At 51.6% G+C, this 22,321-nt stretch overlaps 1 protein-coding gene across 2 annotated transcripts; it reads left to right on the top strand.

Annotated features, from left to right (window-relative positions):
• The first annotated feature begins 11,421 nt into the window (after positions 1-11,421).
• SDS (serine dehydratase) lies at positions 11,422-19,573 on the top strand. Of its 2 annotated transcripts, none has more exons than XM_082853788.1 (8): positions 11,422-11,541; positions 15,190-15,344; positions 15,641-15,680; positions 15,880-16,016; positions 16,115-16,206; positions 16,961-17,188; positions 17,990-18,114; positions 18,834-19,573. In XM_082853788.1, exons 2-8 carry the CDS (start codon positions 15,192-15,194, stop codon positions 19,040-19,042), a joined length of 984 nt encoding a protein of 327 aa, XP_082709914.1. In that variant the 5' UTR covers positions 11,422-11,541; positions 15,190-15,191; the 3' UTR covers positions 19,043-19,573. The 2 variants fall into 2 exon arrangements, with proteins under 2 accessions (XP_082709914.1, XP_082709915.1); XM_082853789.1 differs by having other exon boundaries at positions 11,424-11,541; positions 15,877-16,016.
• The last annotated feature ends 2,748 nt before the right edge of the window (positions 19,574-22,321 follow it).

Raw genomic sequence — 22,321 nt, 5'->3', positions numbered from 1 at the left:
TACCTGGTCCCATTTCACAGATGAAGAAACTGAGGCCCAGAGAGGGGGACTCACTCAGCCAAGGCCACCCAGCCAGCGAGGGGCACCCTTTAGCTCTCACCCTGGACCACCTTTGCTGTGACATAGACACCTCCAAGCCCAGTGCTTGTGCCGAATGCCAAGCCACTTCCCCTGGACCACTGTCAAGGTCAACTTAGGTCTGAGACAAGAAAACAAGGATAAAGGAACAATTATTATCTGTCACATGAGAAAGGCATGTTTTCTTCTGAAGCTCCTCCTCATCTGTGATATTTTATACCCAACATTGGGACTCAAACAATTATTTATTGTTCAAATGAATGACTCTGACAACCGATTCATTCACTCAAAGAATATTTATTGGACACCAACTATGTGTCAAGTCCTGGGACCTTTAGTCTCCAACAAGACAGCATGTCCCCTGCCCTCAAGAAGCCCCAAGATACCACTGAAGAGCAGCTATGATCAATGCTGTCAGATGTTGGCAAGAAGAGGTGGGGTAGGGCTGTGGGCGCCCAGAGCAGGTACCTCACCTGGCCCTTGAGGGCTGGGAAGGCTTCCTGGAGGAGGAGACTGAGAGGGGTCAGGAATCAGGAACAGGGAAAGCAAAGGTCTGAAACTGAAAAACATGGGGTGTTCCAGGAACAGAGACATGTGCAGGAGGACTCAAAGAGAAAAGGCAAGGATGGGACAGCATGTGGGTTTGGGGCTGAGGAGGTGGGCAAGGACCAGAGTCCACTGGATGCCTGTGCCAATCCAGAGTCTGGACCTCACCCCAGGGGCACTAGGGAGCCATGGAAGGCTTTAGGCAGGGGAATGACGTGATCACATTCATGTCTTGTCTCTATCAGCATCTCACTGGGTGAATCTGAGCTGGTCACATTAATTTGGGGGGGCCTCAGTTTCCCTATATATCAAATGGGAGCTGAGGTCCAGGAAGCACCTGGCAGCCCAGATGGTCTGTGCCCTTCTTGACCTGTGTGTGACCTCCCCGGGTTTGATGATTAACTCCTGGCCACTTGGGGTCAAGTGGAACTGCTTGGTCATGATCCTTGATGAGGACTTTAGCAGTTTCATCCCCATCCTCACATTAAACAAACACCATCCTTGACAGGTGTCCTGTCCTGGTCTGGGCACTGGGGACACAGAGGTGATAAAACCCAGTTCATGCCCTGAGGTGGCCCCCAGCCTGGAGGGGAGAGGAAGTCACTAATTCAGTGACAACCCTAACACCCCCTAGGAGAACAGAGAGCAGAAGGTCCCCATAGGGCAGCTGAGGGTGGGGTGTGATCAGGGAGGGCTTCCTGGAGGAGTGGGGCCTTAGCATATAGTTCAGGTTTGGACAAGAAGCATGATGGCTGCATTTATTGCACGCCTACTGTATGCCAGCCCTTTTGTGTTGATGAGAAATTCCCAAAGGTTTTTTACTAGTTGGGTGTTTATATCCTCTGTGTGTGTGTGTGTGTGTGTGTGCATATAAAATAATACACATAATTTTATGGAGGTTATTGCTTAGGAAGAAGCTAAGGCAGGTATTAAAGTTTAAAAATGGAGGTTTTTTTCTTTTTTTAATATTAAATAGTAGCAGTAAGTTTCTGGCCTGAAGAGGCAGTAACAATTAGAACACAGACCCTGAAGCCAGCCTCTAGTACAAATACCAGCTTTGCACTTACTGGCTGTGGCTTGGGTAAGTTACTTAACCTCTCTGTGCGTTGGTTCCTCAAGTGTAAGATGGGGATAAAATACTACTTCCCCAGTAGTGTATGCAGCCTGTTGCCTGTATGGGTTGCCCTAAGGGACCTTGGAGACAGCCCTTTCCAGTGGACATTCATGTCCGGCATGCAGTCCCCAATCTAGGCTCCAGACAGGTATGCGCGGTGCCTTTGGAAAGCCCCAGGGCACAGTGGCCAGGGTCCACATTGGCCAAGTCATAATGTTCATCCGCACCGAGCTGCAGAGCAAGGAGCATGTGATTGAGGCCCTACACAGGCTGAGTTCAAGTTCCCTGGCCCCCAGAAGATTCACATCTCCAAGAAGTGGGGATTTACGAAGTTTAAGCAGATGAATTTGAAAACATGGTGGCAGAAAAGTGGCTCATCCCGGATGACTGTAGGGTCGAATACATCCCTAATCGTGGCCCCCTGGACAAATGGCAGGTCCTGCATTCATGAGAGCCTTGGCACTGTCCTCTCCTTACTCATGCCCACCAATAAATACTACTTTCCTGTCCAAAAATTAAATTAAATTAAAAGCTATTTTTCCTTACATTAAAGCAGTATGGGAGGAAGACTTTGAAGTTTTGATTATAATACTGAATTTCCATTTGGTGGGTAGAAAAAAAAATACTGCTTCCCTAGTGGAGTTGATGTGAGGATCAAAAGAGTTAACAGATGGGGACTTCCCTGGCAGCCCAGTGGTTAAGACTCTGCGCTCCCCATGCACGGGGCACGGGTTCGATCCCTGGTCAGAGAACCATCCCCCATGTTGCACAGTGCGGCCAAAAAAAAAAAATTAACAGATGTAAACTATTTAGAACAGTAGGAAGCATCCTGTGTTTGCTGCTGCTGCTGCTAGTGTTGCTTTATCAGTATTATAAAAGGTGTGACACAACAGTGTGGCAAAAATTGCCAAGGCAGCACGTGAATGTCCGAAGTTTGGGAACATGACATCGTTCTATCACAGGACGCTTACAACACCCTGGGGGAGGTAGGTATTGTAATGAACTCCACATTGTGGAATCAGATTTGGCTCAGAAAGGCTAGGTCATTTTCCTGAGGTCACACAGCAGGGGCAGAGCCAGGGCTTAGACTCAGAGCTCCTGACCTGGAAGAGGATGGAGTGGGGAAGCCAGAGTGGCTGCATCAGAGAGCAGATGAGGCTGGAGAGGGGTCCAAGTCACTGACCCATCCCCTCCCAGATCCACATTTGTTAGCCAGGCCCTGTCCCTGACACCTCAGGCTGCCAAACACCCTGGCCAGTCTCCCGGATTATTCATTAAGCTTCATTTCACCATCTTCACCCCCAGCTGGCCTTCTTGTTCCCAGGGCAAGGGAACTGCGTAAAGGGGAGGGATGGAGTCTTGGACACAGTTAACTGGCCCTCTGAATTTGCAGGTTTAACTCTGGACTCTGCGTCATACACTTTCCAAGGCACAGAGGTTCAGTTCCATTAACAGGTAACAGAACTGGAGTTCATGCAGTCAAGCATCCAGTCTAGCTGCTGAGTAGCCCTGCTGGGATTTGCCCTGGATCTTCTAACACCCAATACATCTTAGCTAATGTCTCAGACCCTTGCCAAGGTGATCAATCATTCTAAAGCAGAGAGGGTCTCAAACTAGGGGGCCACGTTTTTGCTGGCTGGAGCTGATTCACTCTGTCCTCTGTAGAGCTATCCCGTGGGGGACTGTTCTATTTGCCACTGTCCCCATCTTTCTCTATTGCATCCCTAAGACCCAGAAGGCTCCTGCCTGGTTCCTGGAGTTCTTTGAGTTTGAAACCCTGTGCAGAGGAACTTTCCCTCTCTCCTCTTGCCCTGATAAGGAAAGGAGTCAGTTATTAAGGGAGAAGCTGAGGCACAGAAAGGTTAAGTCACTTGCCCAGCAAATAGCCCATGGGACCAATCACTGAGGAATCCCACATCCAACATAGGTGTTCTTGTCCCAAGAGACTTACAAATTCACAGCCATGATATCTGAGCTGAAAGAATTTGTCAGGGCCATCTAAGCCATTCTTATAGTGGATGGGGAAAACGGGGCCCAGAGGAAAAAGGGGAACAGTTCTGGCCCCATGTTCAGATTTTTGAAATAAAGATAAATGGATAGACAGCTTTAAGGGTGCAGTGTATTAAATATTGCACAATATAGGAGGTGGTACAACTCGATACACTTGTATACATTTAATAGCACAAGTATAGGGACAAGCCATGCGACTGGAGGAAAAACCCAGGACTGAACTGAGTGGTCCTCTGTTACTGATAGAAGCTCCCTGTGAATTCAGACCTGAGACCGAGGAGTTGGTCAGTACATAAAACGCACTGAATTCAAGACAGACAGTAGCAGCAGGGTAGATATTAAGGAATTGGCTCTTGCCAATTAGGATTGGCAGTAGGAGCCAGTCTGAAGTGAGCAGGGTGGCTGGAGACTGGAAATCTAGATGCTGCAGCTCAAGTCCAGGATCTGTAGATTAGAACAGCAGTCTGGAGATGGAATGATTAGTGCATTCTTCAAAAATCCCAGATTTTCCAAACAACTTCTTAGGATGCTTTCCTCAAACAGGGGTGTGATGACTTTTTTTTTAAACAAACAACAATGTTGCTTTTAAAAAGACAACAAGAACAAAAAGTTCCTGATACACCCGTCTATGATTGCATCAATACCTGTAGGTTCATGGAGAACAATACTGATAACATCATTTGTCCTGGGGAAATGGGAGAGGTGGGGATGAGGGCGGAGTGGGGCAAGGAGGCGGGGGCCATCATGGAAACAGGGCATGAAAATGGTCCGTAATCTCCGCTGTGCAATGTGGTAGCCGCTCACCACCCGTGCATACCGAGCTCTTGAATTGTGATTGTGCAACTGAGGAACTGAATTGTAACTTTTGTTTAAGTTTGTTTAATCGAAATGTAAATTACCTTAGGATGGATAAACAACAAGGTCCTACTGTATAGCACAGGGAACTATGTTCAATATCTTGTGATAAACCATAATGGAAAAGAATGTATATATATATATATATATATATATATATATATATATATATATATATATATATATATATATGTATGTATAACTGCATCACTTCGCTGTACAAGAGAGATTAACACAATATTGTAAATCAACTGTACTTCAATAAAAATTTTACTTTAATGTAAATAACCAGAGGTGGCCAGGGGCTACCATACTGGAGAGCATGAGCTAGAGAATCTGTCTAGGAGGCAGTGTGGACCCAACACGAGAGGCGTTATTGTCACCAGGGGAGGGGGAAGCGTGTTAGTCAGTCCTTGGGCTTTGTGTAATGATTCCCCCACTGAGACAGACAGATCCAAGTGACATGCAGACAGAAGGACAATCACAACACAGGGACAGGAAGTCCCCCAAGTAAATATGGAATCTGTGCGCCATACACATGGACGCAACTCAAAAACACTCCACACCTGGAAGAAAGAGGAACGTTACAGTGGGGACACCTGACAACCAGCACCTGGGCCAGGTGATCAAGGTCGGCACCCACAGTGATGAGTCATGTTGGGAGTTGGCATGGTCTTAATGGGATGGGATGAGATATCGCCTCCATGGTCTTCCTCCCCAAATCCTATAACCCCCGTCCTTCCACTCATGAGAAAAAACATAAAATCCACGACAGTTCTGTTCAAATCTGTCAAGGTCATCAGAAACAAGGGAAGTCTGAGAAACTGTCACAGCCAAGAAGAACCTAAGGAGACGGGATGGCTCAACGTAACGTGACGTCCCGGATGGGATCCTGGAACCGAAAAATGACGTCAGGGAGAAACTAAGGAACTCTGAGTAAAATATGGACCTCATTGAATAATAATGTCTCGACAGTGGTTCAATAATTGTGACAAATGTACCGTGTTAATGTAAATTAATAATAGGGGAAACTGGGTGTGGGGTATATAGGAACACTGTACTATCTATGCAGTTTTAGATTTCCATTTCTGTAAATCTAAAACTATTCTAAAATAAAAAGGTTTTTTTTTTTTAAGTCCCTATACCCAAACCTGCAAAAGTAGTGGAAAATGACAATATTTCTTACAAGAGGATTCTTTGCTTTGCAGAAAGATTCTCCTCAGAGGGTGCTTAAATAACGAGGTGCTTTTTTTTTTTTTTCATTCTCATTCAAAGCGAGCTTAACTGACTAAAGTCCTATGTTTTAAAATGGAGGGAGAAACAGGCCCACTGCATGGATGCAGATGTTGAGAACCTAGCCGATGACAGAGACAAAGCTGGAAAAGAAATCGACTGCAGCCATTAAGTAAAGGGGGGCGATGGACAAGAGCCGGTCCGGGATCAGCAGTACCAAGTTTTTCCCTTTTGCCAGAGTTATTTTTCTGTATAATCAGGGGAAATGCATGGCAGAGGCATGTATCATGGAGGAATAATATTTTGAGAATATTAACGTATCACTCCCTGCCCCTCACTTCCCTCCCCTGGGGAGGAGACAGACAGTGAGAGACAGAGAGTAACAGAGAGACAGAGACAAACACAGAGAGACAGAGACAAAGAAAGAGAGACATTGAGAGACAAAGAGGCAGATCAGAGAGAGACAGAGAAAGAGAGAGAAAAAGAAAAAGGAAAAGAAAGAAGGAAGGAAGGAAAGAAGGAAGGAGTCCTCATTTGTAACGTTTGTTGATTTTCATGGTATCCATAGTCCCCAGCGGATAGTTTCAAGCCACCAAAGTTTAACGACTTACTCAAACTTTCCTGCAGATGTACAGTTGATAGGCATCTACTCCACACTCCGCTGCTGGAAGAGGGGCCGTGCACTTTGCCTCAGGGAATGGAGATAAGAGAAAGTTTAAGGCAGTGGCCAAAACAGGGAGGGGAGTGAAAATACCTTGAGTCTCCAACCTTTCTCTGGAATGGTTGCCCGTGGCCCCCAGACTATGGGACAAGGATTCACGTGGCAGGGAATGAGGAAGGCCCCCCCCAGCAAACTGGGGCGGGGGTCAGACAAGTGAGGACCAGGCAGCATCCCCACCCCATCTTGTGTTGACTCAGCCCTGGAATGTCACTGCCACCCCTAGTGGGGAGGGGGGAGGGAAAACCCCTCATGGTCTCCAATTATTTACCTGCTTGAAATAAAAATTAAGCAGAGTTAGAGGAAAATAAAAAAGTCTTCATTTGGTGCACATGGGGGTTGTGTTCTGAGACTGAAAGCCCCTGCAAATACCTTGGTATATGCTGGGCTTACAACTGTCCTTACAACTTTACATCAATTAAGTCATTAAATCCTCACGACAAATCTAAGGGGTGGATACTACTATCCGTTAAAGCAAGTTCATGGCAAAAGTTGGATTTGAACTTGGTTCTGTCAGGAAACTGACTCACTTGCTATCTGGAAACGGACACGCCTTGGATGCTAGAGTCATGGGCATGAACTGATCTCTCTGAGGTTTGTACAATGACAGCGGCCAGCCTCCCTCTAAAACCCTCCAGCAGCTCTCCGCACTCTCCCGGCTCTGAAGCCTCGGGAACACCGCTAGGCAGCAGTAGTTTAATGGGGAGTTTGCCTGCTGGGAACTGGGGGCCTGCTGGGGTCTCAGTTCTTGGCTGGCCCCCGAACACGAGGTTGGCAGGCGTGTGACGGCAGCAGGTAGGAGTGAGCCGCTGGTGCGGTGATGAGCAGGAAAGGGAGGACAGCGGCTGTTGGCCTGTGAACCTAGGCAAGAACGACCAGCCAACACAATCCAGACCAAGGTCCGTGGTCTCAGCTCGGTCCTGTGCGGCTGGTCAGTGGAACAGACCTGCAGGTGTGGCTCTTGTCACTCTAGGACTGGGTTCAGGGTAGAGCCTGCTGATGAGCCCGGGGCGCCGCCCGCAGTTCTCCAGGAGAGTGAACCGGAGTGGAGCCAGGGGGGTGCGCCCACTCAGCACCACGGCCACGCGCATCCCGTCTGCCGGCAAGGGCAGTGGAGAGCCCGGGAAAGTCATGGCCTTGCAAGTGTCCTCTGATGACAAAGAACCTGCAGGCTTAACTTCTGTGTGGAACGTTGGTGTGCTGAAAAGCAGTTCTGTGTGCTTTTCCCCCTTGGTGTGGATCAGCGATGCTGAGGCAGCAGGCGTGTTACAGAAGTGTGAGCGGAGACCGTCTGGAATGCCCAAACTCCAGGGAAACTAGAGGCGACAGTCAGCCTAGTGAAGAGGACAGGAGGCGGGGGCGGGGGCGGCAGCCCAGCAGGTGCCCCTCGTCTCAGGGCCCTAATCCTGGCTCCAGCCGGGTGGTCAGGGAAGCCGCAAGGTCTTCTGGGCGAGCAGAGCCCACAGTCCTAAGCTGTTCTTCGCTGTGTTTGGGTCATCTCCTCCCATCCAAGGGGAGAAATCTAGATGAGGTTTAAGAATTAGTGCTTTAAGAATGTGGATCTCATAGTCGAAACCTCAGAACACGTGTTTTCAGCACAAGGTGTTAAAGTGAACGGAAGGATTCGACGCCCTTTCAAGGAGGGTGTGGGCAGAACTAGAGAACAAATGGATCTTGAATTTAAAAAAAAAATTAAAATTAATAAATAATAAATAACAATAAAAAGGAAGGAAGCACTGACACATGCTACAATGTGGTTGAACCTTGAAGACAGAATACTCAGTGAAAGAAGCCAGACACAGAAGGCCACATAGTATATGATCCCATTTATATGAAACGTCCAGATAGAAGAATTCATAAAGACAGAAAGCAGATTGGTCGTTGCCAGGGGCTGGAGGGAGGGGGGAGAAGGAGAAGTGATTGTTATTGGGTCGGGGGTTTCTTTGTGGGATGATGAACATGTTCTAAAGCTGATACTCTGTAAATGGGTGAATTGTATGCCTTGTGAATTATATCTCAATAAAGTTACTTTTTTTTTTTTTTTTGGCTGCACTGTGCAGTATGGTATGCAGTTCCCGACCAAGGATGGAACCCCTATACTCCCTGCACTGGAAGCACGGGAAGTCCCAGTAAAGTTACTTTTTTTTTAAAATGCCCAGACGGTATATCAAAAATGATATATATTTTGTCTTTTCCTCTCTTTTTGGTTCTTATAGGATTGATTTTCTTAATTTGGTGTTTTTCAAATCACAGCCGTGATCCATTCTTGTTGAAATAAATGGACCAACACATAGAGGTCAAAAGAAAGAATTAATCATCTTGTTTCCACCACTTGCAGCTTCCCACCGCCCAGTCAGGGTGCTGTTCCACTGGAATGGAGCTTAACCGCCCCCCCCCCCCCCCCCCCCGTGTGGAGGCAGCATCAAAAGCCTAAATCTGGGACTTCTGACTGTGACCAGGCTGGGCCAGATGCCCTCCCTGACCCCCACCTCCAACCCCTCCATCAACCTTGTATCCGTGAAGGACTCAGAATTCCTGAATTTGCATTTGACAACTAAAAAATGTCACTCGTCACCTGGTTCTACAAGAATGAAGTCGCTAGCCACTGCAATCTCTGACCTTCAACACACCCTGCCCAAAAGGGGTTCAGGGCTGTGATCAGGAATGAGGCGCTCTGTGCTCTGGGAAAATTGGCAGAACAGGCCTTCAGACAGTTGGATATTCTCAGGAAAAATTTTTAGGAACCCAATTTCTTGTATCTTCTCATACCTAGAAAAGCACTAAAGTCATTAACGGAGATGTCTGTTCCTGGTGAATAGCAGCAACGCTGTACCGAGATGTTTGCTGGATTGCGTGCACCCCCTTCACCAAATCTTATATGTATTGACCTCTCTGCGCCCCCCACTCCCACCCGCTCCCGCCGCCACCTCTTTGGAGCAGTTCCTTAGAGAGATCTGGGAGGATGTCTCCCGCCCGGGCTACTGTCCTCAGTAAGTTCCCAAATAAAACTGAAACTCACAGCTCTCACCTTGTGCGGTTTTATTTCAGTTGACTCATTTCATCCCTGCCTCCTGGGTGACCTTGGGCAGTTTTACTTCACCTCTGAGCCTGTTTCCTTACCTGTGATGTGGGATTCAAAATGCCCACTCCCCTAGCTGTCTGAGGGTTAAGTGAAAACCCACATAGGAAACACTTGACAAGGAATCAGGCACAAGCAGATACTCGGGCAAAGTGAGCGCCAGCTGTATACACTCAGATGCACACCAGGAGGCTGTGGCTACACGTGAGCTTCCTGATGCTCACGTCCCTTCAGCTCCGCCACCCTGAATCCCCAACACACAGCTGTGGATGTCCCACTAGGAAGGGGGGCTCGGGATTGTAAGGAACGGCACCAAAAAATGGAGGAGAGCTTAAGCAAGCTTTATTTGGGAACGCTCCCGGGCGAGGTTCACTGGTCCGAGAGAAAGGGGCCAGAGAAGTCGCGCCCGGGTGTGGGCGCGAACAAAATTTATAGGGATGGACGCAGGGGAGGTGCTTGCTGTGTGAAGCAGCCCTTTTTTGGTAATCTCTCGGGTGTTGTGGCTATGTCAGGTGTCGGTTGCATCAGTCTCAGAGCCCTTGGTTCCGCCCCTCGGGGAGTGGGAAGACCAGGGCCGAGTGGTGTGGCAATGTCAGGTGTCGGTTGCATCAGCCACTTTGGTGGGGGTTCCGTCTGGCTCCCTGGGCCCTTCCCCGGACCTGCTGGCCTTACAGGGATGGTCTGTGGATAGTCAGAGGGGGACAGCTTGTCGCATGGAGGGGGATGGCTGTGTGGTCTGTTTGTGCCCTCTCTGCCCTCTGTCTCATCGATATTCTCGTCCTGGCCAGTTGGACAAGAAAGCTTTGTTGAAGGGGCCAGGGAGAAAGCCGACTCTGTGTGTGTGTGTGTGTGTGTGTGTGTGTGTGTGTGTGTGTGTGTGTGCGCGCGCGCGCGCGCGCGCATGCGCACCGCCCCTGTGGGGATGCAGACCCCTGCAGACAGCCAGCGACAGATCCGAGGCTTGGCATGGGGCAGGGAGGCAAGACCTTCCACTTCTGTGATGATGAAGATGATGGTGAGGATGACGGTGATGGCTGCCAGCACTTACTGAACACTCACACTCAATTCCATACATACATATGTTATCATGTCATCTAATCCTAGGAGGGAGGTACCATTATCATCCCCATTTTACAGATGAGCAAACAGAGCCCCCAGGAGCCAAAGTGACTTGCCTAGGGCCACGCAGCTAGTAAAGGGCAGAGCCAGGATTTGAACCCTGACCCTCCTGGGGCTTACCCATAAGGCTGTCTGCCCCTTTAGGACGAAGGGGTCATAAAGGATGACGGGGACGGCAATTTTAAAAACTGTGTTTAGATTGCAGTTTTGGGAGTCAGACTGCTGCGTTCAAGTGCCAGCTCATCCCTCTTACTGTTTGCCTCAGTTTCCCTTTCTGTAAGACGGGGATGATAACAGTATCCACTTTCTCCACTGTTTGTTTCTTGGGTGTCTACTAAGTGCCAAGCACGCGCTAGCGACTTTAAGTGCGTTATCGCACACCTTCCTCCAGCAGCCTCCTAAAATCCCTAGGGAAGTAGGTATTTGTCCTCATTTGCAAGTGAGGTTGTGGATGGGGAACGGGAGGTGGCTAGCGGGACTGGGAAAAAGACAGAAGCAGCTGCCAGAGAGGCGCCGCTAGCTGCTGGTTCCCCTCCTGGAAGCCCCCGGCCTTGGGCCAGGGGGCGGGGCCTGGAGGGGGTGTGGCCTGTCCTGGGGCCCCATTGGCTGCCCGGAGGCGCCTGGGGGGATAAAGCCCGGACCCGTTAGCCCCGGGACGATTCTGAAGACACTCTCTACCTGTTCTGCACTTCATCTGTCCGTGGGCCGTCTACCCATCTAGACCATCTCCAATCTATCCCTCCCTTGCTCGCACGCTTTGTGCAGCCGCCAGCTCATCGCCTTTGCCCGGTAAGCGGCCCCATCCATCCTCAGCTCCATCCCTGCGACTGGAGTGCCTGCGGCCAGCCTGGGTTTTCCCAGGGGAAGAGGGGGAGGTAGAGTCAGTTGAGCATAAAAACCCATGCTTTGAAGCCAGACTGTCTGGGTGCACTGCCAGCTCTGTGCCTCAGTTTCCTCATCTGTAAAGTGGGGGTAATAATAACAGAACCTTCCTCTTAAGGTTGTTGTGAGGGTGAAATGAGATAGTGCACTTAAAGTGTTCAGTCCATGTATAATAATAGTTCATTTTTACTGAGCTCGTACTGTGAGTCACGTGAGACTGTAACTTCTGACTGCAGGGTGACAGGTAGGCAGACTGCAGCTTCCCGCGCCCTCTCCCTCCTCTGCACCTGGCTCAGCCTCCTTTTTTGAAGTCTTAGCAGGTGGGAATGGCTGCCCAGTGCAGTTTACAGATGCCCCCTTTCCACAGGGCACTGTGCTGGAGGGACCCTGCCCCCTCACCTGAGGGCATCCGATGGCACAGTGGGAGACGGGTTGGGGGCGGGTGTTCCGAATCCACCTGAAAGGGGTGGGTGCCTCCCCCACCCCCACCAGGAGGGCTCCCTGAGGCCAGGACTTGGCTGCCTGCATAAAACCTGCATAAGACCTTAAGGTCCAGTCAACCAGAACAAGAATGCCATTGTTTGAGGAATAACCTCCAGGAACTAAAAGTTAATTCAAACAGATGTGGGGATGCCCCTGGTTTGGAGTGTCTCTGACTTTCATTCAGCAGATCTAGGGGAGAGGTGGTGTGTGTTTGGGCTCCCACCCCCCAGGCCCTGAATGTCAGTTAATTCAGACAGACATGGGAGGCCCATATTTGGGGGGTGCTAAGGCTGCTGGGGTGGTCAGAACGCCATCCCCCACTTTTCTTCCAAGCCAGGCATATCTGGACCATTCCGGGAGGGGGGATGCCTGGGCCAGGAGTACCCAGGTCCAGGGGCTGGACCAGTGGAGTCACTGGAAATGTAGTGGGGGGATGGGAGGGGGTAGACACCCTTGCCTGGCCTTCTGGGGTGGGGGGGAGGGGAGGAGCAAATAGGCTGTTCAACCACCCGCTGATCAATTCTGGCTCCGATCAAGTTGGGGAGAATCAGTTTCCCCTGTGACTCAGCAGGAGAGGCAGGATGGAAAGGGGGCGTGGTCAGAATCTGGGCCACCTTAGTTTCTCAGTCACCCAGAATCCGTGCAGACAGGAGACCCTGAGCCACACCCATGTGTCCTGGAGAGAGCCTGGCTCTGGGCCTAGACTGCCTGGTTCAAATCCTGTCTCCCCCACTTAGGAATTCTCTGGCAGTCCAGTGGTTAGGATTCCACGCTTTCACAGCCAAAGGCACAGGTTCATTCCCTGGTTGGGGAACTAAGATACCACAAGCCACGTGGCATGGCCAAAAAAAAAAATAAAAGTCCTGCCTCCCCTACTCCCTAGTTGTGTGACCTTGGGCAAGTCAATACTCCAGCCTCTATTGCTGTGTGACAAAGTGCCCCAAGGTGAGTGACTGAAAACAACAGCAGACATTCTTTACCTGTCATGACTCTGGGGCTTGACTGGACTCAGCCAGGCAGTTCCCACTTGGGTCTCACTTGGGGGCTGCAGCGTGATGACGGTAGCTGGGCTAGAGTCATCCCTAAGTCAGACCCCATGTCTGGCCATCAGCTGGAATCTCAGCTGGAACTGTCGGGCGGGACACCTACCTGTGGCCTCCGCGTGCGGCCTGGGCTTGCGCCCATCGTGGCATCTGGGTTAGGACAGGGAGCTTACCAGCCAGGTGGAAGCTGGGTCACCTTACATGGACCAGCCTTGAGAGCCACACTGGGCTAGAGCCACACACTAGAAATCAGGACTTTCTTTTCCTTCGGAGAAGCCACAGTTAAATATTCACCAGCACCTCACTGCTTGGACGTCACATAGCGTCACTTCCACTGCAGCCACAGCGCCCCTCCCACCTCCGACCCAGTTCAAGAGGAGGAAGCATAGACCCCACCCCACCTCCCATCTAGAAAAGTGTCAATGTCGCATCATAAGAGGTACATGTGGTCAACCTGAAAAACAGAGTCAGAGTCCGTTTCCTCCCCAGAACTGGAGAATAATGACACCTCCTAGGACTGTTAAAAGGATTAAGTGAGTTATTATCTGTAAAGCTTAAGACAGTGTCTGGCACATGGTAGTCACTTTAGAAGCGACTATTGAATAATATAATAATTATTATAAAAAATAACAATAGGGCTTCCCCGGTGGCGCAGTGGTTGGGAGTCCGCCTGCCGATGCAGGAGACACGGGTTCGTGTACCAGTCCGGGAAGATCCCACGTGCCGCGGAGCGGCTGGGCCCATGACCCATGGCCACTGAGCCTGCGCGTCCGGAGCCTGTGCTGCACAACGGGAGAGGCCACAACAGTGAGAGGCCCGTGTACCGCAAAAATAAATAAATAAATAAAAATTAAAAAAAATAAAAAGCTTCCCCTAACTGGGTACAGGGCTTTCTGAAGGTTAGTTTTTTAAAAATGCATATTTTGGACTTCCCTGGTGGCGCAGTGGTTAAGAATGCACCTGCCAATGCAGGGGACACGGGTTCGATCCCAGGTCTGGGAAGATCCGACATGCTGAGGAGCAGCTAAGCCCTTGCGCCACAACTACTGAGCTTGCGCTCTAGAGCCCACGAGCCACAGCTACTGAAGCCCACGTGCCCTAGAGCCCGTGCTCCACAAGAGAAGCCACTACAACGAGAAGCCCCACGCGCCACAATGAAGAGTAGCCCTGGCTCGCCGCAACTAGAAAAAGCCCACACGCAGCAACGAAGACCCAATGCAGCCATAAATAAGTAAATAATTTTTAAAATAAAATAAAATAAAAATGCATATTTAAATAAGTAATATATATGCACATGGCAAAACATTCAAATTGTACATAAGGGGATGCCGAGTGCCAGTTCTCCTCAGAGGTCCCCACCCTGACTGGTTTCTTGTGTGTTTGCTGAGATGTTCTCTGCACACAGGAACATGTGGATTGTGTGTGTGTGCGTGTATCCCTGCACAGACTAGATCTGATATCCCGCCCCTGCTTCAGCCACTTAGCCATCCTGTGGCTCATTCTGAATCAGCACCTGCAAATCTATTTCCACCTCATGCTCTTCAAAAGTTACAAAGTCTGGATGTTCTTTCTTTCTTTCTTTCTTTCTTTTCTTTTTCACTGCGCCATGCAGCTTGTGGGATCTTAGTTCCCTGACCAGGGATCGAACCCACGCCCTCGACAATGAGAGCGAGGCGTACTAACCCCTGGACCGCCAGGGAATTCCCTGGATGTTATTTCTGATGTTCGTAGCTTCCCAGCATAGCGTATGTGTGTCTTGGGGTGGGCAAGGTGGGGGGGCAGATGACCCTTATGCCCATTTTACAGATGAGGCAGCTGAGGCTGAAGGGAGATTCCTTGTTCCATGTCAAGTAGGTGGCCGAGTTGAGATTTGAGCTCAGGTCTCCAGGTTGCTATAAGCTGGGCCTTGTCCTTGGCCTCCTGGGAAGTCAGGGACAAGGTCCCTCCCAGCCACACTGCCTACTGAATGGCAGCAGCTGCCACCAGGGCCAGCTCCCCTGACCCTCTGGGTTTCCTTCCTTTCTCCCAGCAATGATGTCAGGCGAACCCCTGCACGTGAAGACCCCCGTCCGTGACAGCATGACCCTGTCCAAAGTGGCTGGTACCACCGTCTATCTCAAGATAGACAGTGCCCAGCCCTCCGGCTCCTTCAAAATCCGGGGCATCGGACACCTCTGCAAGACGGTACAGCACGGGCTCTGCATCATCTGGGAGAGTGCAGCAGGTCCTCTTTCTGGACAGGCCAGGGCCAGTGCCGTGGGAAATCCTAGGAGCTACAGGCTAGGCCCTGCAACTTCCCCGCAAGGCCTGAGCACCCACCATTAACGCCTCCTCTGGTTAAGGGGTGCCAGTGCAGAGGGTCCCCTTGTGGACTGATCCCAGAGCCATCAGTGGCCTGACTCTCCCTCACCCTTCCCTGAGCCAGTCTCTTTGGGGAGGGAAGATGTACAGCCTGATCCCCTCCCTCTTTGTCTCTACAGTGGGCTGAGCGAGGCTGTGAACACTTTGTCTGTTCCTCGGGTAAGTGGCCTGCATGCCTCCTCCTGTCCTCTGCTGTGTGTCCTGGGGCCAGGGGCTCCACCTCTCTGGGCCCTGCAAACATCTGCAGAAGTCCCAATTTAGAATTCCAGCTGGAGGCCAGCAGTCACCCAGGGAGGGTTCAGAGCCTGGAGGTCAGGTAGTCCCACTAACACTTTCCACCCCCCACCCCTGGCAGCAGGCAACGCGGGCATGGCAGCTGCCTACGCGGCCAGGAAGCTGGGCATTCCCGCCACGATCGTCGTGCCCAGCACCACGCCCGCCCTCACCATCCAGCGGCTCAAGAATGAGGGCGCCATGGTCAAGGTGGTGGGTGAGGTGAGTGCCAACCTGGAGCAGGGGCCACGGAGGGCACCTGGTAGCAGGGCCGGGTCCCCCAGCCCCTCACCCCTCCCGCCTCCTCTGTGATCTTGCAGACATTGGATGAGGCTGTCAAGGTGGCCAAGGCCCTGACAAAAAACAACTCAGGCTGGATCTACGTCCCTCCCTTCGATGACCCCCTCATCTGGTACGTGGAGCCCAGGGTCACCCGGGGTGGGTAGTGACCACCCCACCACCCCACCGTGTAGACACCTGCCATGATGCACATCATCACACACAGCGGTGTACACGTGTGTGCACATCATCACGTAGAAGCACACACACAGGCGTGGCAGCTGGTGCCCACACACACGTGCACCAATGCCCATTCTCCTTGACCGTGAGCGAACACATGCGCTCAGATACACAGGTGTGTGCGATCGGGTCCCCCAGAATCAGACCCCGAGACAAAGATTTCAGGGAAAGCAGTTGACTTGGGAGGTGACTCAGAGGAGTGAGGAGGGAAGCCAATAAAAAGCACTGATGGGCCAGTGACCACTGTGGGCAGCTGGCGCTCAGTCCCTCGGGGGGGCCCCTGGAGGCCAGTGTGGAACATGAACCAGAGTTACCACACCTGCAGAAGATGATGCTGGGGCGTCTGTGCCTCAACTCCCGTAATTCTTAATTCCCATAGTTGGCTGAGGGCTGCTCTCAGGGGGTTTCGTCTCCTGGCACTGCCAGCTGCCACAGTCATAGTGCTCCAGTGGTCAGAGAAAGCCCTCAGGTAGAGATGCAGATTCTGCCAGCTGGAAATCAGGGCGGAGTCGGGGACGAGGTGACCAGCCCCGAGGCCCAGTAGCCGCCTGGGATGAGGGCAAATACAGAGGGTAAGTGGCATCTTCAGGGCTGCCTGGGGTCTCCAGAAAGCCCAGCCCTGACCTGCCCCCCACCACCTCCTCCAGGGAAGGCCACTCTTCTATCGTGAAGGAGCTGAAGGAGACGATGAGCACAAAGCCGGGGGCCATCGTGCTGGCGGTGGGGGGTGGAGGGCTGTTGTGCGGAGTGGCCCAGGGGCTGGTGGAGGTGGGCTGGGGAGACGTGCCCATCATCACCATGGAGACCATCGGAGCCAACAGCTTCCACGCTTCCACCAAGGCCGGCAAACTTGTCACCCTGCCCCAGATCACCAGGTAAGTAGGCAGAGGTGCTGCCACTATGTTCCATGAGCGTTGGGGAGCTCTCCCCTCGGTGCTGGCTGTGAGGCAGATCCCGATGCCAGTCCCATTTTATAGGTGAAGAAACTGAGGCTTTGGTCACTTGCCCAGAGTCACACAGCCAGTGAGTGGTACGGCTGGGACCAAACCCAAGTCTGTGTGACTCTGTACCATGAACATCACACTTCCTTGCATGAAAAGTCTAAGATTAATCATTTATTGGGTTCCTCTGTGGCAGGGTTTTACACACCTCACTAATTTACCAACCATTTACTGAGCCCCTAATACGTGCCAGACACTGGCTGATCCTGGGGAGACAGTGGTGAATAAACACAGCTCCTGCTCCCAAGGAGTTCTTATCCCAGCCCCAAACTTTTGACAGATGGTGTTTGATTAGGATTAGGTTTGGCCACATTATACAGGAGCCCAAAATAACAATGGCTTAAACAAAATTGAACTTTATTTCCTCTCATATATAAAAATAATCTGGAGGTAGGCAGTCCAGGGGCAACTCCACGAAGCCAGGGGCCCAGGATCCTTGAGTTTGTTCTCCATAATCCTTAGCATGTAGACTTATGGCCCAAAATAGCTGCTTAAGTGCCAGCTATCACACCCATACTCCATCTAGCAGGAAGAAGTCAGGGCAGAAGCTATGCCCCCTCCCTTTAAAGACACGATACTTCCATTTACCTCTCATTGGCCAGAAGGTAGTCACATGGTCTGCCTCCCTCCTCTCTCCTATCTCTTCCCCCGCTTCTCCATCCTTGCCTCTCCCAGTGTTGCCAAAGCCCTGGGCGTGACCACTGTGACAGCACAGGCTATGAAGGTGTTTCAGGAACACCCCATTTTCTCTGAAGTTGTCTCGGACCAGGAGGCTGTGGCCGCTGTTGAGAAGTTTGTGGGTATGTGCCAAGTCCTTTCAAGACCCGACCTGCTGATTCAGGACCTAAGTGGCTGTCCACTGGGCGTGCCAAGGGATCCCATTCACAGTTCTGTCTCCCGTCCCTCCCTGGAATTTCCCATTAATGGAAGTTAATGCAATGCGGTGGTAAAAATAGAAAGACCAAAGGGACAAATGAAGAAGTAAGTCTGATAACATAACAGCAAGGAACAATAACGAAGTATTTAAAATGTTGGCTCTGAGTTTCCTGGTAGCCAGGGTAACAAAGGAAACTATGGGCCTCAGTGTTGGATTCAGAGGTGGGTCTGTAACTAAGTTGGACTCTTACCGGGTTCATCCTGGGACAGGGATGACAAACATACCCCCCCACACACACACACATACACACACACTTAAGCTGCCACTTAATTCTCCTATACTCACAGTTAGTTTGGCTAATCAACCCTGGCATTCTTGCTCAGATGATTCCTCAGAATCCTCAACACGGTGCTCAGGAAATTACAATCATCTTTTCAGTGTTAGCAATGATGATGAAACTCAGCCCTGGCTCAGACCTTGGAAGTTCAGTGTAGGGTAATGATGGCAGGTGGGGTTGGTCCTGGACCAGAGTCTGTGCCCAGGGCTGAGAGCTGAGTGGCTTATGCTTTACCAGTGGCCCAACTGTTCCCTTGCACCCTGCGGAACTCTGGCTCTACCCTCACCATCCCCCTCCTCTGGCAGATGAGGAGAAGATCCTGGTGGAGCCCGCCTGTGGGGCAGCCCTGGCCGCCATCTACAGCAACGTGGTTCAGAAGCTGCAAGGAGAGGGGAAGCTCTGTACCCCACTGTCCTCCCTCGTGGTCATCGTTTGTGGGGGCAGCAACATTAGCCTGGCCCAGCTGCCGGAGCTCAAGAAACAGCTGGGCATGAAGAGCGGGCTGCCCCAGTGAGGACGCCTCCCCTACCCGGGAGACCCCTGGAAAGGCTGGAGTTTTATCCAGTGACTTGTGAAATATTATTCTCGTGTCTGTTGGGAGCCTGTGGCCCAGGCCAGCCGGTAACCTCATTCTCATGAGAACACTGTGCAGAAGGCCCGGAAGGGAAGCAGCTAGCAAGGCTGTGAACTGAACTCTTTGGTATCTGTGTGACTGCTCTGTGGTTTCTCCCCGCCCCCCGCTCTTATCCACCCCTGCTAGGGTGACAGCTGCCCACATGGGATAGACCAGGTACCCAGAGAGGGTGGGCAGGAGGGACAGGAACCACAGCAGCGAGGCCTCCTCAAGATGAGATGTCCCCTGATGCAGACGCCCCAGCATCATCTTCTGCAGCTGTGGTAACTTCTCCCTGGGAAGGTGGACAGGGCCACAGTCCAGGGCGGAAGAACCATCTTGTCTCTCCTCCCAGAAAGCCCAAAGTCCATCCTTACTCACTTTTCTAATGTGCAAACTTTCATTGAAGAAGAAAAGCATTATTTATTGAAATGAAGCTCCTTTGAGTTTTTCCAACATGGCTGTCTTCCTCCCTCCCTCCCTCCCACCCCACCGTGCCTGCTGTCACCCCCAGCTCTCAACACTGAGCACCATTACATCCTCCACCCCACCCCCACCCCTGGGAACCCTGGGCTCCCACTTGGAGGCCAGGATCCCAAATCCCGCTGGGCTTGTGTGCCGGGAGGGGGCACCCCTGCATGGCAGGGAGCAGGTGAGGGGGAGCTGTGCTGAACACGAGGGGTTTGGGATGGGATGCGGGCCTCCAGTGGAGGCAGAAGAGTCCAACCTCATTCTGTTCAGAAGTCCTTCCTGATAACAGAATGATTTTATCACAGAACCACTGGGAGCGGAGTAGTGAGCCCCCCATTCATGGGGGTTTGTAAACTGACACTGGACACCCATGTCTGGTCAACGTCAAGCAAACCCTCTCAAACACAAACCCTCTCTTCCAAGGACAGCACATTACTGAAGCCAGCCTATAAACGGACAGAAGAGGAACTGCCGGGGCTGCCTGGAGGTCCTGAAGGGAGTCCCGCATAGCCACTCAGGAACACCCCTGCACTACCTATAGCAGCCCCCGGGACACTAGTGGATCCCCAAGTTCAAAGTGAAGTTTGAGAACCAACCTAACCCTTTGGGATACCACACAGATCCACATGGGCTTGCAGTCCCCCACCCGCCTTGACAAAGAGCAGGTGCTGTGAAATTTCAGGGAAAACCCATCCCAGCGACAGGCCTACCTGCCGATTTCCAGCCAGGAGGGACAGCACATGTACTTTAAAAACCCAGGAGAGAGGACAGCAGGAAAGGGCAGGCAGGGGTGGGAAACCATCAGCCCCAGGAGTCTCCAGCTTCCACTGTCCCGCCTGAATCAGGTACAAAACCCCCAAAGAAGGGAGGCAGACATCTCTGCCCACTAAAGGAGGAGCCGCTGTGGGCCACGGTCGACCAGCTGGCCAGACCTTTGTCCTGCAGGGGAGGGCAGAAGTCACAGATGAGCCTGCGGCTGCCATCTTGAAGCTGAGGATTGTGGGAAATCCCCAGGGCAACGGTGCTGAGGGAAACTGCCTTTCAGGCGGCCCCTGCAAAGGTGGGTTCTGCCTTTACTGGATCAGCTGAAGCTCAAGTGGGGCACCATCTGCATGACCCCGCATTCTCTGTTCAGTCACCTTAGCTTCGCGCCTACCCTTAACTCCTGAAAAGCCGCAAGAGGGGCCAGGATCGTCCTAGGGAATAGACAAGAGTTGCCCCTTCCTAGAGAGTGGCCCTGTGTGAGTTCCACCAGCCTGAGCCACTGATTGTATCTGCCAAATGGGTCTCATAAAAGCCTCAGCCTCAGGAGTGGCTGGGAAGATCCAGTGGCCGGCGCACGGTGGTCGGGGGTGGTGACCTTTGTCCTGCTGGGGCCTGCGCCATCACAAGGAGGTGGGGAGGGAGAGCTGTGTCCTGTGGGAGAGTCTGCAGACCTGGGCCCCCGTCCTAGTTCCGAAGGGCCCAAGACTTGAGATTTCAGGCACGTCACTTCCCTTCTCCAAGTCTGCATCCGCACCTTTTAACCACATGTGAACATCCCGGCCTACCCCACCTAACAGGGCTGTTGTGAGCTCAAGAGACCTGGGAAAGACAACACTCTTAAGGGAGCTGGGAAATGTACCGGCAGAAAAGTTGCTTTTTAGAACCAGAAGCTGTCAATTCCCAGATAACAAGAATTGTAAAGCTATGGTGAGAAACAGCAAACTTCCCTGGCGGTCCAGTGGTTAGGGCTCCGTGCTTCCACTGCAGGGGGCACAGGTTAGATCCCTGGTCAGGGAACGAAGATCCCACGAGCCACACAGCGAGGCCAAAAAAAAAAAAAAAGAAATAGCAAATCCATCCCCGGCCCTCAACTGCGCTTTAGTTTCTCCAGGGCACTTACCAGCATCTCACACGCTGTATGTCTATTTTCACTATCTACCTCCCCAATGTAAATGTCACAAGAGCAGGGATTTTTTGGGGGGGTGATACCTGTTGTTCTGAGGTATCCCCAGGACCTTATAACAGTGCCTGGAATGTTCTAAGCATTCTATAAATTCTCGCTAATGAATGAACGTTGCGTGTGTGAGGCCCCGTGTGGGCTACGTCACAGCCACCTTTGCAGCAAATCCTCACCCTCCTCCCACCAAACGTGCACACACACGCGTGGGGAAATGCTGCTCACGTGGTTATACCTATTTTACAGATGAGGTAACCGAGGCTCAGAGAGATTAAGTCCCATAACTAGTAGGAGGTGGAGACAGGATTCGAACCCAGGCCTCGGACTCCCGGGTTGTGTGCTTTCCTCTCCCGAAGCACATCGCATTGTGCGAGTCTCCACTGTAGGCTTTGGGTAAGATCAGGTGGGGAGGGACTCTGTGTTGTGTTGATCTGTCCCCGCCCCACCAGTAGGATTTGGGAAGGTCTTGGTGGTTAAGAGAGCCCTAGAACAGGACCCAGAACAAAGTAGGTGTTCAATAAACACATGGATAGACGGATGGTGGGATAGATATGGATGGATGGATGAATGGGTAGATGGGTCAGTATCTGGATGACGGATGGACGGATGGAAGATTGGAAAATGGAAGGATGGATGGATGGATGACTGCAGATGGACAAGGGGTGGGTGGGTTGGCAGGTGAATGAAGGTATAGATGGACAGACAGAAGGATGGACAGGAGGATGCATAGGTGAATGGTCAGAACCCAAACCTGAGAAGAGAGAGGG

The sequence above is a fragment of the Leucopleurus acutus genome (genome assembly GCF_964270905.1).
Source record: "Leucopleurus acutus genome assembly, chromosome: 13".
Lineage (NCBI taxonomy): Eukaryota > Metazoa > Chordata > Mammalia > Artiodactyla > Delphinidae > Leucopleurus > Leucopleurus acutus.
The sequence above is the reverse complement of the archived record's forward strand: the minus strand, read 5'-3'. Positions and strand labels throughout refer to the sequence as shown.